Source organism: Pogoniulus pusillus, chromosome 30 (genome assembly GCF_015220805.1).
Source record: "Pogoniulus pusillus isolate bPogPus1 chromosome 30, bPogPus1.pri, whole genome shotgun sequence".
NCBI classification, from domain to species: Eukaryota; Metazoa; Chordata; class Aves; order Piciformes; family Lybiidae; genus Pogoniulus; species Pogoniulus pusillus.
This window is the reverse complement of record NC_087293.1, coordinates 13,679,332-13,694,698: the sequence shown is the minus strand read 5'-3', so window position 1 is coordinate 13,694,698 and position 15,367 is coordinate 13,679,332. Positions and strand designations below refer to the sequence as shown.

The window sequence follows — 15,367 nt, the reverse complement described above, 5'->3', positions numbered from 1 at the left end:
GCAAAACCATGAGCACCTCACCTTCTTGCAGCAGGCTACCAGTTCCAGCTTATGCTTTTGTTCACATTGAGAAGCAGAACAGCAACTAAACATTTGAAAACATTAACTGCAGTCTTGCCAATATCCCCTTCCCAGGGGAAAAAAAACCCCAAACCTCTACATGCAACATAAGAGCTCACCCCTAGCTTGCCACCCTCCACCTCCAGATGCTGGACAGCAGAGGAAACAGAGCCTCAAAAGAGATTTGGCAGCTTGTAACCTTTATTTTTAGTTTTTTAAAATTATTTAAAAAGCATAATTAGAAACTTTCATTACAGAAATAATCCTAGCAAACCAGTTAGACATTCCATTGCTCAACATTTAGGAAACTTCACATCAGCACCACTAGAGACACAGTCCCCCACCCCTTCCAACTGAATAGTGAGTGGCAAGCGCAGAGGTAACTGCTCCTCCACAGCCTGCTCTAGGAAAAAATAGTAATACAAAAATCCTGCTTTAATCCAGGAAATTGGGACACCTGGATTGGCAAAGTTCAAACCGTGGCCACAAAGACCTGGACTCAAAGAGGACCAGCTTCTCATACAAGAGAACACTCCAGGCTTGGGTGCACCATTTCCTCATTTTATTGCATCATTTCCAGTCAATTCAGACATTTTTCTTTACTTCTGCCTGTATGCAGTTACCCCCTCTTAGATCTGCACACACCCTACCTCCAGAGTCCCAAAGTAATGCAGCTGGGCCATTCAATCTCAGAGTGGTAACCAGCACAGCACAGCATCATTTCAACAGGAAGGCTTTGAGGACTGACCCAGCCTCCTCCTTGGGTGCACACACTCAATGTCAGCAAGCACACAGGAAGGGCTGATGGGACATCAGCCACCACTTTCCATAGCCACTCAAGCCTTACAACACTCAGAGCTCAGGCCAGCAATATCATCCCAGCTTGTTCTTGGGTGACCAATGAAAGATATGTGAAGAAAAGAGATGGGTGAAGGCAGCTGGATACATCCTCCCAGCACCTGAACTGATTAAAAACCCACGTGTTACACATTCATTGTTTGCATCTCTTTAAAAAGTCTTTAAAGTGATTGTGATGTGATTGTATGATCAGGGCTCTTACCATGAGCCATAACATCTAAAAAAAATGCAGGCAAAATAAGTGACTAAAATTTAGCCTCTCCTGTGGGAAGGGGAGGAAGAGAGAGAAGTGGACTGATTCAGAGCTCACGGACACTGGTGAATCACATCCTAGCAACCTTAGGCCAGTGATTCCATAGGGCCATGTACTGACCAGCTGAGTACGACCACCTTCAAGGTCATACCCTCCATGCCTTGTAGTCATTTTAAGGGAAAAATCTTGTTTTAATTATTATTTAGGCAAATATTCAGGTGCTGAGCATGTACTTTCAGCCCAGACATTTGATAATTTTAGTTACACACACACACTCTCCACCTTTAACTACATCTACTCAGGCTGGTGACTTGAACCCTTGTCTTCCCAGACAGACAAACAAGGGCCAGGAAAATGCTGTAGAGCATAACAAGACCAGTTTGTTCCCAAGGGCAATCCTCCACCACCACATAACCCAAGCAAGCAAGCTTTCAATTTCTTTACATTAAAATGGCAGTCCTCCTTTTTAACAGAAGAATTCTGGGAATGTTCCTGCAGCAGCTTTCATATTCAAACATCAATCCAGAACAGCTCGGTTCATTTACATGCCTTTTCTCTCTCAGAAACAAAAACTTTGCCACCAAAATTCACATTCAAGTTCAAATCACCTATTTGTTGGCAGGGCAATGAGAAGTTTGGGGGTTTTGGCAGAATCACATGGAGTTTTTTTTGTTGTTCTGGAAAGAAATGGACCCTTGCTTAGGACCCTGGTAGAACCAGAAGCAGAGGTCAAAGGAGTTAAATTATGCTTTTCTTTCTTTCTTTCTTTTTTTTTTTTTTTACAAAAAAACATTTTATCCAAATAAATCTCACTTCTGCAGGTCAGTTTGGTTTTCAGTATCTTGATACAAACTAAAGGAGAGCAGAGGTACAGCTGGGCTGCAGCACAGGAAGGTGAAACACAAGGACCCAGCCACAAATCTGGATCATGGCAAACTGAAATCCAAGGCCCCAGCAGCAGCACCACCAGCTGCCAGCCCAGGGGCTGGTGAAGTGAAACCCCAGGATCTAGCAGCAACACCTGCAATCCTGGTACCTAGAAAGACAAAAGCTCGAGCCCCAGTAAAAGCCTGGAGCTCCAGGTGAAGCCATAGGTCCCAGGGGCACCAGTTGGCAGCCTGGAACCCGACAGAAATGAAGCTGGAGGCCCCAGGAAGCAGCTGCTGCCAGCCTGGGGCCAACTCGAATTAAGAACTTGGATCTGTTTCTTTAAAAAGATGAACTCTGCAGTCCATGATTGGTTGACATTAAGAAGGCATAAGCCAAAGCGACAACAGGGAGGCGAGGCTGGTTAAAGCAATATACATTATATACAAACTCTTGGGTTAATTAGTCCACTTGGTAGGCAACGTCCTTCTTGTCTACAAGGCGCACTGGAATGAGCAGGGGAGGAGAGAGGGGCAAGATTCCATCCGATACCTTCTTGGCACTGAAGTGGTAAGGTGCCAGCGCCTCTTGATAGAAAACATGGAGAAAAATAATCTTTAAATAACGGCACAAAACTGAGAAAGTCCTCCCAAAGCCTGCCCCAGTGGAATTGCCCGAGTCTAGCTGGAGGGGCTGATCTGTCTGAGAGCAGAGTCTCTGCAGCAGGGAAATGGCATTAGCAGCACCGCTTCTTCCTTTTACTGTTCTTTGTTAGCTTCACCACATCATTCTGTTGCTGCTGTTGCTGCTTTGCTAAGTTTTCTTTCTTTGCTCGCAGAACTAGCTCTGTAATGCAGTTAAACATCTGCAAGAGAAACAAGCAAGTTCAGACCACCCAGGATCTCAGGCTAGCTTATGTGGGATGCTTGTTCAAAAAAAGCACATTTGAAATAAGTCCACTTTTATTTCAATAACGGCTCAAAGATCTTCCCAAACCCACTATGGGCCAAGCAGAAACCCAGTACCTTCCTAACCCGCCCCACAGCTAAACCAGTAACATCCCTAGCCCCTCTCCCAAACCAGTGCCCAAAAAACAGGTCAGTTTGGCATCTGAGGCCAAGAGTGAAAACTGAGTGGTCCTACCTCCTTGACCACTCTCTCTGAAGTCACCTCTTTCCTGAGACCATGCCTAGCATGTCGACACCGCAAAGCCAGTGAAAATACAACATAGGCTCCTTTATTTCACTTCCCCAACTCCTCCAAACAGTTGGATGTCTCTTCTTGACATTTTACCTACTCACTCATAGATTGCACAAAGCATTTTGGTTTTCCTCAACAGGAACAAAGTAATTATGTTTTTTTTTCTCCAATCACTATCCCCAAATCACTTTATCTGCACTCTCCTGTGTACTACATTACCTCTTCCACATTAATATTTTCTTTGGCGCTGGTCTCAAACAATTGGATCTCCATCTGCCCAGCAAATTTATAGGCATCTTCTGTTTCTACCACTTTCCGCTCTGGGTCATCATTCTTGTTCCCCACTAGAAGAGGAAAGGAAAAAAACATTAGTTTGGTACTTCATCAAATTAGCCTACTAAAGGAGCTGATGTCACAGATGAGAAGCTTACCTAGTATCCGGCAGACATCATCACAGTTCTGATTAATTTCATGCAACCACCGTTTTACATTCACAAAAGATTCTGCACTCGTTACATCGTAGACAACAATGACCCCGTGTGTTCCTCTGTAATACCTATGGAGCAGGAAAAGGCACCAACTGTTAACTCAAGCTATGTGTCACTTTCTCAGCTCTTTCTCTCGGCTTCTACACCATTCATAACAAATCCCCAAGCTACAGCAAAATCGAGTGCCCATATTTTCATTCCACTGGGAGTCACTTAATTCTTTTACAACAGATCATGTGGTTCCCATAACCCTAACGAGTTCCCTGCACATTTAGTCTAGACAAGCAGGTTTTAAAAGTCTGAATAATGCTGTTTACATCCTTGTTCAGGTTGTCAGACCTTCAAAGATAGACACTGTCTCCCAGCTACATGAGCAAAAGGCAGTATTGCAGCTGGCACATGAGAGCTGGCTGGGATATGCACCTTCCCATTGCACAAGCCATAACAGCTCTTTGCAGTCATTTTGTTATCTGTGAAAGTTCACTTACAGGCTCAAATTTCAGCAGATCCAAATATACTCAACCTTCACTCACAGCTCCCTTGAGCTCACAAAAACTTCTGTCTTGTTGAGCGACTGTGTTCTGATCGCACCTTCCTACTCAACAGATCGACTCCATATGTGCATCCAACACACTCTGCTACCTTTAGCCATTATAAATAAGCTTCACTTCAGTTTATGTCCATTAGTGTTGGGCAACCAGCACCTTTAAATCATGATGAGCAATTCTGATATGCAGAAACAACACAATAATTCAAGTTCCAACATCATCACCTGCATAAGCCTTCTAAAGGCAGACATGAGAACGATTCTATAACAAAAGAAAAGCAAGCTCCACTTTCTCAGCTTTCAGCCATGGTCACAGGGCTACCAGGTTATCCTCCCTCCTGCAAATTAGGTAGGTAGTTGAAACACCTGACAGCGAGGACTTTGCCAGCAGCCAGTTTTTATGTTTTGTGTGGCTTAATTCTTTCATTTCCTCCTCTATGATCAATATTAAGTTTTTTAATAAAACTAATTCCAGAATCCAGCATACCAAAGCCAGGGATTTTTCCCTTCAATAATGGCAGCATTTCTAGACCTTGATCTCTTACTACAAGCATCTCTTGCAGCACTCTGCCTTCCACTGCACTTTATAGATGTGATCCTCTTTGATAGTTTATTCCAACTCAGAGAACACACCTCTGAATTTCAAAGCCTCTTACTCTAATCTAAAGGTGCAACCTTTTGGAAGACATCAATGCTGCAGTACATTTCTGCCACTGATGCACTTGACCAAGTCACTACCTATTCCCCATCTTTAGGCTCATCATCCTTTCTACAACAGAAGTCATCAGCATTACAAACCATCCCTTTACGAACCATCAATAGGCTTCCACAGACAGGCACGGGTCACACACCAAGTGCACAAATCTCCCTCCACCCCTTTTCCTCTCATGATCACTCTGCAGTGACAGCCACTGATATTGATACTCTTTTCCAATACAATCCATACTCCACAGAAAGAAAGCCTGCTTCCAGAAGACAAATACTCTATTTTACCAGTAATTTATACCTTCACTTTCCTTGGCAAGAACTAACCCAGGTAAGAATGCCTCACTCCCAGGCCATAAGAGGGAGTTTGCCCTTTCAAATATTCTAGTCCATCACAATTGGTTCCTTTAATAGCTTCAAAACTTGCTATAGCACTGCATTTCTGCTTCCCTGTGTTACAAGCTCGACTTTATTCCGTAACTTAGATCCTTTAGAGGAAAAAGTATTCCATAGCCTAAATCCACAGGCTGCAAAAACAACCCATCCTCTCCTGACACTAACACATACTGCACACTGGTTCTGATGAATAGTTTTGTGTGCTGGCATCAGAAAAAGAAAGATCTCCGATCCCATGCACACACTAGATTTCTCTCCATCTGAACAATAAACTCACTATCTTCAAACTCTCCCCTGTCACCTAAGCCTTTCAATTCAGCCACCCTCAGGCTGACCTACCACTTCCTTCCCAACGCTGAGCATTACATTTATGAAGACACCACTCAGCCTTTAGAGAAACACAGTGGTTCAGCTACACCTACGCAGAGCTGCCTCACTCTGCTATGCACACCATAAACCATGCCTAGTATCCCAGTCATCCAAACCAGAGGACACGATGGAGCATCCTGCTGCTCCTACCTTGCCCACGCACCTTCTAAGGTTTTCTTCTAAGCAAAGCATATGATGTTGGGGAGTAGAATAACATGCACCCTGCACATATAGATCCCACTCCTGACACGTCGTCAGCACTGTTGTTGCTTGCTCCTAGCTAGGGATGAGGACTGTGGGCTGGACCATGCAGCACAGACCATTATGGCATTCAAAACTCTGCAGGAGCTGGGAGCTCCTGCTACAAAGCACTAATATTGCCAACCAGCTCACAGAAATACCTTCCTTCATGCAAGACAGCAATCCCTGACTCCTGCTGAGTTCCTACCAGCATACACTGCTTCTATTTTTGGAAAGGAGAATTGTCTGGCACATCATTCTAGAAAGGTTGCCAACCTTTCATCCGCACTAAATTGTCACTTTCTCTGTTGGCTGACTAGCTGTTAGCTGCAGAGATAAGACCATGACTACCTTTGGTTCCCTAACTCTCAAGCCTCAAACACACATTTTTCTCAAAAAGCTAGTCATGCTATTTGCTGTCACCTGTTAGAGACAGCTTTGTGTTCTAGATAACATGACAAGTTTAACAAGTGCAGCAAAGATTCTCCAACCCCAAGTGCAGGACAGTACTAGAAAACAAAATCCACTTTGTCCAAACATCCCATTTCAGAATGATGCAGTGCAGCACTGCTTTTATAACAAGTTGTAGGCTTTGGCGAGTAGAGAACAGATGGGGCTTATGGCATTCAGGGAGGAGTAGGTGTTAAGTTTTGTGCTTTTGGCAACTGAGAGGTAGTCAAGGCTCTGACACCAGGGAAAGGATGCCTTATCTTCTCCCATCCACATTTTAGGGAAGAGGGAGACCACAGAAATGAGAGCAGAAGAGAAATTAGGTTCTCAATCTCACCATCCTGTGAAAGGACTGAATGACTGACAGTAACTGTCCTCTCTACATAGATGCACTCTGCAAACCTCAAAAGCCAATATCTGAAATTACTCCTAGTGATAAATACTCACCAAATACAGGAGGGGGAAAAAAAGAAGTTATAGAACACTTACTCATATTTAGAGTGTCCATGAAAATATCCTGCTGTCATGAAAGACAAGCAAACCTGACCTGTGTATGCCCTTGGATGCTTGGCAGCCACCAGCTATCTTTCTTGTGGCTGGAAATGTTAGCTAGATTTAAAGCCTTACACTTAGCTTTGGTATGGAAAAGGCTTAAAATGCCAATTTTAATCAAAGTAAGCACAGTACCACTGCAGCTGTTTATTCTACCTAGAGAATTATACTTAAAGAGGCTGAAAAACCTAAGCTTACTGTCTGTTAATACTGCAGATGATACAGAAAATCTTCAGAAGTGGCTAACCAAACTCCTCACGTCCTTCAGCCTCCTGCACTCACCCCTACATCCCTGAAGATTTCTAAGCAGAAGGGAGCCTCTTGCCATTTGCTGTGGTACTCCCCACTACAGGACACCAGCAAGGAAGATCTCAGATTTCCTCCAGTAAATGCTTCCCTACATGAGCACCTGAAGTCAGAAGAACTGGCTTTGTGAAGCATGACAGTAGCTACACCAGATTCAGAAGAGACAGAGTATCACTGACTGCATTAGTTCCAGGAAAAAAAGGTAAGTGGCCAGCTTTAAAGACAGGTCATTAGTGAAAGCCAACATCCTTGTTAATATATCACTGCTTTGTACTGTATATTTCCTTATCTTTCAGTCCTCTACTATTCTAATCAGTCCTAGAGACTTCTAATAATCTGGTTTCATACCAATCTTTCTCAGGTTCCTGGAAGCACATCAGTTGACTGGTCTTTCAACCATCATATTTGGTTCACAGGATGCAGTGATCCTGTCATCTCAAAACGTTTTCCTCCCTCTTGACACACCATTGCACACAAATGCATGGCAACAAGTTCCTCTGCCATCACTATTCATCCTGAGTTAGCATCTGACAACTATATCTAAAGCTTAAATCCTAACCTCAGTCCTGAATTGGGACAACACAGTCCTGCCAGCAAGAGCAAATCAACTACAGGAACTGGTTGTTCATGCATCTTAAGTGTTCCTACTAATACAGCTGAGTCCTGACATGCTACTTCTCTGGTGAATTTAAATCAAATTCAGAGTCTGGATGACACTCCTTGCCAACTGAGTTCATACAACTTGGCTTCTCCTCCCACCAGCCACCAGCTAGCACAGTATTTCCAAATTTAACAGACAGGAAAAGCAGCTGCTGTCTGCTGTCTTTTATACCTCCAAATCTGAAACTCTGATCTGCTTTATTCTACCCCAGTTCTGTAGAATACTCCACATCAACTTCATTTCTGTTAACAGTTTTATTCTGCTTTGGCTTCTGTAGCTGCAGGCAAGTAAGAGCAAAACAGAACAACCTTTTCATGTCTCCCAGTTTGCCACTATTGACTTCCTACAACCTCTACTGTTCTGCAGTTCTAGCTCTCCACAGCAGCACTTCCAACCTGTGACTTACTACCAGACAGGCTCTAATTTCAGGCTTGCTTGCCAGGCTTGGCTCAACATCAATCTGAACTCTACCTTTAACTGTAAAGGGAGTTCCTGGCCCACAGTAATACTGAAAGAACACCTTTTTATATCCTTCACTTCAATCTAAACCCCAAACTACTTCAGGGATAGACAAAGACTACTGCACTCTGTTGACAGTGCACTTGCAACTCCACCCACGACCTGGTGGCCAAACCCTTCAGTAAATACTAGCACGGTAACTTGATTTGTCACTCAGATCAGAATAAGCTGATAAACTGCAGCATTATTTTGCCAATAAAAATAAAAGACAGAACTATTTCTGAACCCCCGACCTTGTTATCTCCTGTTTTTATAGCTGACATCTTCACATCCAGAGCACCTCTTGAAAATTATCAGTGAATGCCTGACAGTCACAGCCAACTGAGCCAGCAGCAAGGCAATGACACATAACCAGCATTCCCAAAGTGTTTTCCTCAACACTTGAAATCGTTTGGACTCGGGAACTTCTTTGCTTAAACCTGCACAAAATCCAAATCTTTCTTCCCTGACCGTGGAAGATTCTGTAACTACTTTACTAAAGTTCAGGCAGAAAAACAGAGGCCTTCACTCTCCCTAGAGTAAAATACACCTCCCTTTGGAACAAAACTACACAAAAGAAAGTAAAAGCAGAGTTTAAATAGGTCATAGAACAAATGCCCTCAAATCTCTTCAGATTGTCCCTTTTAAATGTTAATCAAAGAAAAAAAATGTACATAAAACATTGTAAGAAGTCCAATCTGCAGCTATTGCTATTGACAAAAGGATGCCTCCTTTCCTGGTATTCCCTGTCCCATGGCTTTCTGAATGAGCTGGCACCAGCCCTACGAACCATTGCTCATTAACGCAGCCCCGAGTTGTGTCAGGGAATCTGAAAACAGGAAGGCTATCTGCTGACTCAGCACTAATTGGGCACTCTGTGACTGGCCTGTGCGCACAGCTGATGGGAGCCACAGCGCTGCATTGCTGCCTCCCCACCACCACTTCCTGCCCCAAGCTGCCTGCAGCGCCGAAACAAGAAGTGATGTCACGCACAGGAACCCTCCAAGAGCCAACTGATTTTTTTCAAGCTAAACACTTAAGAAACAATGGAAGTAATCCAGAGATATCCGTAGAGTAGCGCAGAGGAAAGGGGCAGCGCACGCAGCAGGGTCACCTCTGCCATTTCTACTTGCTCAGACGTAATGCAGATGCAGCCAATCTCTTTATTTTTATGTCCAAGCTAATCCATCAGCTGAAAACAATCCTCCTCTCAAGAGCCAAAAGAGAAGTCAGTCAGGAAAGAGCAAGTGAAATTCTTTTCAAGAATTACTGGTTTATGCCAATATCCAAAGGAAACCAAAGTTGCATTTCCAAGAGTATTTCTTCCCCTTCCCCTAATGCCAGAGTGTGCAGTTCCACCTTCACTGCACTCAGTTTACAAACACATTTTATTCTTAGTTCCCAGCACTGCAGCTCTGGGTGTGGTTTCTCCAGGAACAGGAAAAGCTGTACACACGCTGTTCAAAAGGACAATGAGCACAACACTAAACTGGAATCAAGGAAAAGGTTAACTTCATGTGGGCGTCTGCCTCAGCAGAACTCCACACAAAGACAGCTGATAAAATGCACTTGGCCCTGAAAGACAACCAAGTATCTGAAATCCTAGTCTTCAATCTCAGACCCTCCTTGGTTACGTGACGTTGACAGGGGCTGTGTGCTCTGTACATCTGCAATACCTTCCACCAGAGAATGACTCTCTTGGACGGGTTTCAGAGATGAGTTTTCTACTATATGAAGAACAGCAAAATAACTCCATTTCTACCATCTGGAAACTAGCAGCAGAGGATGAGACCAAGCCACCGTGGAACGGCTCAGAAGAGGAAGGAAATCTGAAATCCTATTTCAAACCTAGCCACACTATCACCACTGCTATCAGTTCCAAATCAGCTAAATCCCACTCTGCAGACCCCAAAGCTATTGTTAGCCGATAACTGCAACATTAAAACACCTAAACCATAACTCTAAACTAAAAGATCCATCCACAAACCTACAGTGACACTCACGTTGATGTGATGGTCCGGAAGCGCTCTTGTCCAGCAGTGTCCCAGATCTGTAGCTTCACCTTCTCTCCATTGATCTCAACTGTCCGGATTTTGAAATCCACTCCAATTGTGGTAATGTAGCTGCCTGAAGGGAACACGAGGAGAAGTGAAAACCTAAGGCTTGTTTATTTTGGATGTCCCAGAGCACACTTCCGAACAGCGTTTGGCAGCTACTCTCGGGCTAGACAGGGGAACAAGGTTCCCCTTATCTGCTTATTGTTTAAAATGTCCTATCAGGTCATGCTGATCTGCATATTTTTATCTGCACTGAACAGCTTTTTTCTAGCCATAAAACCATTTCTCCCATACCACTCTTAACATTTAAAACTCAGTGTTACAAAATAAAATTATTTTTCTATTGGTGGCCAAAAGTAAGCACCCAAACATCTCAAGTACTGGACAGTGAAAGACTGGAGGCCAAGCTTTGCTTTAACTGCTCATGCAACCATTTAATTTGAATGCAGACTAAGAGTTTCCTACCAATACATCAGTTATGTCACAAATATAAGTAGTTTAACCACAATATTCAATCAATTTAAATCCCAAATGGGTAATGGGAAGTCTGCACAGTACAGCATAAGCTAAAACACCTAAGCTATTTTTGGAACCATGTCAGTGTTTAAATACTGTGGGGCTTTCAGTCACAAGTGAAGATCAGACAGGACAGCTTGTATAAGCTTATACCAGGAGAAGCAAAGCTAGAAACATAGTGTATTCCTAGTGCGGATGTCAGTGGGCAAGAGCAGAACAACTCCCTGCCAACCAGCACCACAGGAGCAAACTTTGACCATTTCACTTACTGAAGTAAACAAAGCACTCACCTGAGAATGTATTATCTGCAAAACGCAACAGCAAACTGCTCTTGCCCACACCTATGACAAAAAAATACAGCAAGATCTTTGAATACAGTTGGCTTAGGTGTCAGGTAGCGTAGTTTTACCTATCCATTACATTTTAATGGATTTTTAAGGATAATTTTTTCAGCAGATAATTTAGTACCATCCACCTCAACTATCCACCTCAGCACTCCCCTTGAAGACATGGCCAAGCACTTCACAGTCACTCCAAGACCTGGTATGCTCCTTTTAGCAGTACAGGGTTTTTAATGTCCCCTCCTTATTTCAGCCCTCAGCAAACTCTCAAACTACAGTCAGTTCTAAGAGGTCATAAATACTGATAGCTAAACACAAGTTTACAATCAGTAGCCTGCATTTGCTAAGGGATGATCCAAAGATGCTATGTCCTGCCAACTAACAAGCACTCCGAACCCTGCTCTAAACTACTCTATTGAATTCCACTTGCACATCACATCTAACACCACTGCCTCCCATTCTTTGCAGCAGTGGAATTTGGACTACTTTGACAATCAGACTAGGGACTAGTGCTATAAAGCTTGTGCTATCAGGGCAATGGTTTAGCAGCAGCCTAAACCAAACAGTGGAGCGGGGAACCATTGTTCTGTGCTGCCATCCAAAAGAGGCTTGCCCCACTTCCAATGGGAACCTTTCTCATACCTTTCTCAAGTTGTATTTTCAGCCAAAATGTTCCACAAAACATTTCTCTAAGTGCTCTGAGCAGCATCCAGGTTTGCCTTAAGTGACTGTTTGCACCCTGACTACACCTTGTTGCAGTGAAGAATTTTGCACAGTGCTTCAGACAAGAATTGTGAGAAGCTGATTTTTGCACACCCAACCAAGGGATTCTGGGAATGGGAATGCCTCAAAGTTGTTATCTCTGCTGCTAATGTCTTAACTCTCCCTTCTCACCAAGAAAAGGAGTTTGCTGTGGCATGAAGAGGAAATTCTACTTCACCAGTGTGATGATCTATTAAATCTTATCAGGTGGAATTTAAGCTAATTGTTTTGATGATCTGTAACACACAACCTCTTCTTAGTAGATCTGTCCAAAAGGCATTTGTACAGAACTCCAACAGTTCTCAGTTGCTGGCATGCAAAGATAGCTACTAAGGAGGAAAAAAAGGAAGAACTCTAAAATTCCAGTAAGCCAGATTTCATTTGCAAAGCATTCAACTCACCAGAGAAGTTTGCTTATCATTAAGTATTACAGTGCTTACAAAATATATACCCCAAATAAAAAATACAGTGTTACACTGTGCCCACACTGAACACCTCTGAGCTCAAAAAAAGTAGCAGAGCCGTTCCTGAACTTTAACAGAGGACTGGTCAGTTACTCAGAGCTAAAACTCTGCAAAAGACCAGTCAGATCAGGAAAGAGAAAAAAAAAAGGTTTCAGCAATCACCATGCTCCTTGATCAATAGCTTCAGCCTCCAGCTTCACAGAACGAAAGCAGATGCTGGAACCCACAGACTTGTCAGACCACACCACTTTCTCAAAACGTCAGCCAGCCCCTGGCTAGGCTGCAGAGCAGCACAGGCTGCACATGACCACTGCTTTGTCAGGCTGTCCACCCTGCACAGCCATGACCACACTGCTCTCAGCACTGGGCAGCTCTGCAGGTGAGAATTCTCCTAAACTCAGGAAGTTCTACATGCTCCTGATGACAACGATCTCACGAAACAAACACTGCCTCTGACCCACACAGTTCATGCATAGAGCAACCACACTCTTCATGACCCTCCACTTCCTACACAGAGTTATTTTGAAGAGCTGAAAAAAAATGAAGGCTGGCAGGGCCACTTTGCTTGTTAAAGACAGCAAAACAAAACAAAATGCTAAAAAGGCTTAGTGGCTTTGCAAAAATCGAGATTGAAAGGTCATTTCTGTGCTATATTAGTTTACAAACCTCATATCTTACTGAATGTGCAGTGAATTAAAGCAGCACACACACACACCCCCCACGGATCACCTGTGTTATTAAATATTTGGCACAGCTGAGATCAGCAGCAGCTTTTCAAGATGACCTGTTCTAAAAACACACAAACCTACTACCCTCCTGACATATTTGCATACAAGGGAAAGCAGATGAAACATAAGCATCTTAACCAGTATCAGTCCACTTCCTGCTGCAAGGAATAAACATCAATAAACAAGGCAAGCAAACTGTTTTTGTGGGAGCAGGGACGAAGCCTTCCGGTTGGGGTTAGCAAAAACTAAATGAAAAATCAATTCTCCAGCTATATACTGAGATTTAATTACAGCAACAGAGAAGCACAGGCAACTCAACAGTGCTCACAGGACTTTTTTCCTCTCCCTAGATACACTCTAGGGATTCAAGAAGACTCGGCTAAGAAATTTCATTTAATTGTTCAAAACGAAGAGAAGTCTTCCTCAGAGTTTTCACCAGCCTGTTTATCTTGCCTGAACAGTTTTGAAACTCATCAGCAAGCAACAGCAGATTCTGCTTTACTCAGAATGCAGCATTTGGCTGTATAACCCACAGGCTCCCAAAAAGTGCCTTGGCTTTTAGGCTGGTTTGAAGCTGTTACTCTCTCTCCTTCTCTCTATTTCATGCAGCACGCAGACACGGTTTAGTATAAAATATCTTTACATACAGCTAAATCTGCTGGAGGTGACAACTGCCAAGATCATGCAACATTACACTTTCACCCAAGAGCCATGGCTCGCTGCATGCTGGGACCTGCTGCCTTATGGACCACACCTCTGTTAAAAAAAGTGGGTGGATGCCATCTTCTCCAGCTTATGGAAATTAAACTGTAAGCTGCTGGAGGGTTACCAACACCAAACTGGACTGAAAGCAGGAATCATGTCATCTCCCCAGTCCCAGTTCTTATGTACTTAGACTAAAGGAGCACAGACTGAGTTCACATGCTTGTCCTCCTGAAGCTTCTGAAACTGCTGCAGGAGTATGTAAAGGTCTGAATTAAAAACCCTTATCCCGAACTATTCTCAGTATTTGCATCCTATTCCACAACCCCACAAAGCTACCAGCTTTCCAAGGACTGAATTTAAAAAGCGACAAACTCTAGAACTGACACTTCAGGTTGAAGCACATGAAAGAGTCCTAAGGAATAATTAAGATAATAAGGCATATTAAAACACGGTAGTTGTCACACTGGAAACAATGGTCCCTAGGGCTGAGGACCAGACAGCGCTTCCCATCGACGCCTTAAACTGTCTGTCAAAGGAAGGGAATTCCCTCCTCAACCCAGCAAGAGATTAGTGGGTGCCCTCAGCACGTCAAGCTGCGAAGGCTGATGCTAGCAGGAATGCCGCTGCGGTCCGCACAGATACGTGCCTAATCCTCCTGTTCCTAAACCGAGCCAAGCTGTTTTCCATAATATCCTGTGGTAGCCAGTTCCGCAGGTTCATCAGATAAAACCTCCTGCAGCCCGAGCAGAGGCGCCCTCTCATTCAAAGCGGGTGGGTCCCCGGCGACCCGCCCGGGCAGAGCCCAGCGCCGCAGCACCGACAGCACTGTCCCGACGACGGCCACAGCGGCCTCGAAGGTCCCCCGAGAGGGGGCCGCCCTCTCCGCCTTTCCCGGCTCCGCCCGGCCCAGCCCTACCGCTGCCATCCTCAGGCCCCTCACAGCCCGGGTGGAGGCGAGCAGCGGCCACCCCGCCAGCGGCCTACCCCCCACCCCCGGGCCGCGCCGCCCGCCCTCACCGCTGTCGCCGATGATGAGCAGCTTGAAGAGGTGATCATAGTCCCTGGCCATGGCCGGGGCGGCGGGAACGGCCGCAGGCGGCGGAGCGAGGGGGGAGGGGGCGGCGGCGGCTGCGGGCCGGATCCACTTCCCGAACAAACAGCCGGAACTGACAGCGCCAGCGCCAGCGCCGCCGCCGCGCCTGCGCGCCCCCGCCGCCGCCGCCCGCGCCGCCCGCTGCGCCCGCGCCCCACCGCGCCTGCGCCGCGCCCGCGCCCCGCCCGCCCCGCGCTGCCCCGAGCTGCGGCACCCCCTGCCGCCGCCGCGCGGCGCCCGCGGGCCGCGCC

General features: G+C 45.0%; 2 protein-coding genes across 2 annotated transcripts in view; one reads left to right on the top strand and one right to left on the bottom strand.

The window, feature by feature from the left end:
• BICDL1 (BICD family like cargo adaptor 1) overlaps window positions 1-7,332 on the top strand; it is a 57,847-nt gene extending 50,515 nt beyond the window's left edge. Inside the window, exon 11 of the transcript XR_010307917.1 lies at window positions 7,202-7,332. The gene's annotated coding sequence lies outside the window, so the exon portion shown is untranslated. The remainder of the gene's footprint in view (window positions 1-7,201) is intronic.
• RAB35 (RAB35, member RAS oncogene family) lies at window positions 244-15,216 on the bottom strand. Its single transcript, XM_064169075.1, has 6 exons — window positions 15,041-15,216; window positions 11,314-11,364; window positions 10,454-10,577; window positions 3,670-3,794; window positions 3,458-3,582; window positions 244-2,903 (listed from the first exon to the last, which is right to left on the bottom strand). The coding sequence occupies exons 1-6, from the start codon at window positions 15,090-15,092 to the stop codon at window positions 2,775-2,777; spliced, it is 606 nt and encodes a 201-aa protein (XP_064025145.1). The 5' UTR covers window positions 15,093-15,216; the 3' UTR covers window positions 244-2,774.
• Window positions 15,217-15,367: the final 151 nt, after the last annotated feature.